We start from the raw sequence: 3733 nt of genomic DNA, 5'->3' as shown, positions 1-3733 counted from the left end.
CCTCTGACACATGTGTGAGATAAGGAGGTTAGAGTCCTGGGTACGGGGAGAAATTAGCACAAGGCCGGACACAGGCTGTCCATTTCTGCTTCTGGGAACCAGCTCACTCTTTTAGACTGTCACATCTGACTTTCTTTCCAATAAACAGAATAAGTACACAAAACTCACTGCTGTCCGTGAGTAAGAAGAACATGCCTATTGGTTGTAACAACTTTTTTTTGGGGGGTGGGGTGGGGGCGCAGTTTCTATAACATGACTTAATAACCAGCTGTTAGTTTTCATTGACCGTCTGTGAGTTTTTGGAAGTAGTGACAGTACATAGGTAAGCGATGTATAGAGCTTGTTTGGTGACTCTTCAACATCATTACATTTTCCTGGACAGCCGTACACGGATACAGCACAGGACGTTCCTCACTGCTTAGGCCCAGGCAGCTTTGTTGAGCCCGGTGTCAGTGTGCACACCTGGTGTTCCCATCTCTTTCATGGCAAATTTCTGGATCTTGCTGAGTTTCCAAGGGGCACGCTTCCGGAAGCCCACGCCATGGATGCACTTGTGAATGTCGACATTGTCCTCTGTGGCCACCACCTCACGGATGGCAGAACCGCCCTTCTTCTCACCACGCAGCCACTGTGCTGGGACCAGGTTGGAAAAGCCGTTTTAACAACATCTAATGGTGCTTCTCATCCATGGGGATCAAGGTCAACGGTAGGACTTTCCCACCTGCCCTTTGTTTTGAATCCCTTCACCTGTTGCTGCCCTTCTTGGGTATCTCTTACCATTTTTCTCTGATAAATAAAAAGTTGCCTTCTTGCCAACATTGACTCATGACGACCCCATGTGTGTTTGTTCGGGTTTTCCGTGGTGATTTTTAGGAAGTAGATCACCAGGCCTTCCTTCCGTGGAGCGTTTGGTTTGACTGGAACCTCCAAACTTCCGGTTAGCAGCCAAGCACATTAACCATTTGCACCACCCAGAGACTCCCCTAATAAGTTAGACAAGGTAAAATACCATTAGGGCCTAGGAGTTAATTTAGTTAGGGGGGAAGCCTGTGTCCAATGGTCACCTCTGTTAGTTCGTTTGCTTCAACAGCAACCTCTTGAGGGAAGCACTATTTTATGACCATTTTACATACAAGGCCCCGAGGGTCAAAGAAGTTAAGTGGCCTGCCCAAGGATATTCAGTGCTGGAACTCAAGTTTAGCCTTTAAAGGACCCAAAATAGAACAGCCAGTTCCTATTTACTTTGTACGAAATGCCACTTCCAAGAAGATCGAATGTGTATAAAAATAAATGAAGCATTTTAAACATCACTTCTTTAGCTTAGATGTTAAATGGTTTTCTTGAGTGCGCGGTTGTTGTGAGGCTGCTGGATTCATGCTGGGGTGGGAAACAACTCCAAGTGATGTCCACCTTCAGTGCAGCCCTTAGGAAGAGAAGGCTGGGTGTGAGATGGTACCAAGGGGGAAAGCTTGCAGGAAAACCTTTTTTAGGGCAAAATCATGATTCTGTTCCTTGGCATGTTGTAGTAGCTAACCTGCTTTTCGAAATTGTTCCTTTTGCTGTAATAAGGACTGGCGAATCAGGACACTCATTACATCTTTCCCATTTTCTCTGGAGTCAGATACAGCTTTCCTCAGCTGACTTCATGAAAAGGTCGGGGCCACCTAGTTACCACGTTTGCAAAACATCATTTCCCCTGGGTCTCAGCTCCAAGACCCTGGAAAGCCCAGATACTGACTAATCTACGGAGAAGCCTAAAAGTTGCCCCCTAGAAGTCGCCCAGGGGTGAAACTGAAATGCGTTCTTCACTCCACACCCCCACCACACACACATCCCGCATGTACTGTGTGGACCTTGGTGCTCACCGTAATATAAGGGAAAATGAATGTAACAGGGTCCTGAAGACTTTAATAGCAGGGTTTTCTGAAGCAAGGGCCCCTCAGTCTGATTCACAGGGAGAGAGGTCTAGAAAGTGGCCCACTTAACTTACCAAGGGCAAAACCAGTTGACTCCTGGCGACCCCACGTGTGTCAGAGTAGAACTGTGCCCCATAGGGTTTTCAAAGGCTGATTATTTGGAAGTCGATTGCCAGGCCTTTCTTCTGAGGCACCTTTGGGTAGACTCTAACTGCCAACCTCTCCGTTAGCAGCCGAGTACTGTACCACCCAGGGACTCCTTACCAAGGGCAGTTCAGGAAAACCTAAGCTCTCCTTCCCTTCCCCCAGCTTTGGGGCCTTGTGGACAGAGGTGCTGGGTCCTTCTTGTGGGCGGAGCATCGAGAAGACCTTTTAGGTCAATTCTGTCTTTCCTTTCCTGCCCCCACCATTTATGAAAACAAAAGCAATACCGCAAAATAAACATCAGTGAAATAACTTGGTTTGTCCTGTGATTGACATATACGTGCACACAGAATATCAGATTTGTTCTGCTGGCCTTGTTCAGATTCCTGCCACGCCCACATCAAAGAGGTGTGGTTAGCCGTCCAGTGCCTCAGCATTGCCCTGACCTGAGCAATTTCTTTCTTTGTTTTCTTTTCTATTTTAAAAGTCCTTTAGTAACATCTTTCTGAAGTACTCTGAGCTATATATAGTTTCATGGAGCCCTCTTGGCGCATTAGTTAAGCGCCAGGCTGCTAACTGAAAAGTCAGTGGTTCAAACCCGCCAGCCGCTCCACAGGAGAAAGCCGTGGCAGTCTGCTTCCATAAAGATTACAGCCTAGGAAACCCTATGGGGCAGTTCTACTCTGTCCTACAGGGTCACTATAGTCTGAGTGGACTCGGGCAATGGATTTTTTTTGAATCTTTACAGGAGCAGATTGCCAGGTCTTTTTTACTCGCCAAAAGCTGCTGGTGGGTTCTTACTTCAGACCTTTCTGTTAGCAGCAGACCATTTGACCATTTCGCCACTAGGGTTCCCGGAGCAGGGCGTACCAGGTGAATTTCCTTCATCGGTTCTATGTGCACATAGTATTTTGCATTTTGATTTCAATGCCCCCTTGGTTTTGTGGTGTTGCAGCTCTGCTCCCAGTCATGGAGGCCGCGAGGGAAGTGTTAGGGGAAAGAGGAATACAGAATTTAGGAGGAATTTCTCCCCAAAACTTTCCCAGATGGGGAAAGGTTTGGTCAGAAATATGAAAGACTCTGGAAGTCCACTCTTCAGCCAAAGATTAGACAGGACCCCTGGTGGTACAGTGGTTAAGACCTCAGCTGCTAATCAAAAGGTCAGCGGTTCGAATCTACCAGCTGCTCCTTGGAAACTCTATAGGTCAGTTCTGCTCTGTGTTATAGGGTCGCTATGAGTCAGAATCAGTGTGACGGCAGTGGGTTTGCTTTTTATATATGTATCTATATATATAAAACAAGCAATAACACGTGAGGAACGCGCTTCTTAGTTCAATCAAGTATACGAGACGAAAAGGGCAACGCCTGCCCGAAAGCAATGACGAGGAGGCAGGAAGGGACAGGAAAACTGGACAGAATAACTATGGGGAATGGAGTGTGGAGGGAGGGGAGAGTGCTGGCACACTGTGGGGATTGCAAACAGCGTCACAAAACAATTTGTGTGTGAATTCTTGAATGAAAAACTAATTCGCTCTGTCAAGTTTCACTGAAAGCACAAAAAAAAAAAAAAAAAGAAAAGAAATGTGAACGAACATGAGGTGAGGCCTGTAACCCGTGACATGGGTGCTTCTGTCAGTGCTGGGGCAGGCTTTCAGGATCAAGGATCACAGCCA

General features: G+C 46.8%; 1 protein-coding gene across 1 annotated transcript; it reads right to left on the bottom strand.

Moving 5' to 3' along the window:
* Positions 1-271: 271 nt before the first annotated feature.
* On the bottom strand, positions 272-658 carry RPL31 (ribosomal protein L31; the record flags this gene model as incomplete). The annotated part of the gene is given in 3 exon segments (XM_023731959.1): positions 272-315; positions 318-366; positions 368-658. Coding segments are annotated over 3 exon segments (384 nt in total), but the record flags the coding sequence as incomplete, so codon positions are not given.
* Positions 659-3733: the final 3075 nt, after the last annotated feature.

This window comes from Trichechus manatus, unplaced genomic scaffold (genome assembly GCF_000243295.1).
Source record: "Trichechus manatus latirostris isolate Lorelei unplaced genomic scaffold, TriManLat1.0 scaffold00004, whole genome shotgun sequence".
In the NCBI taxonomy this organism is placed as follows: Eukaryota; Metazoa; Chordata; class Mammalia; order Sirenia; family Trichechidae; genus Trichechus; species Trichechus manatus.
The sequence above is the reverse complement of the archived record's forward strand: the minus strand, read 5'-3'. Positions and strand labels throughout refer to the sequence as shown.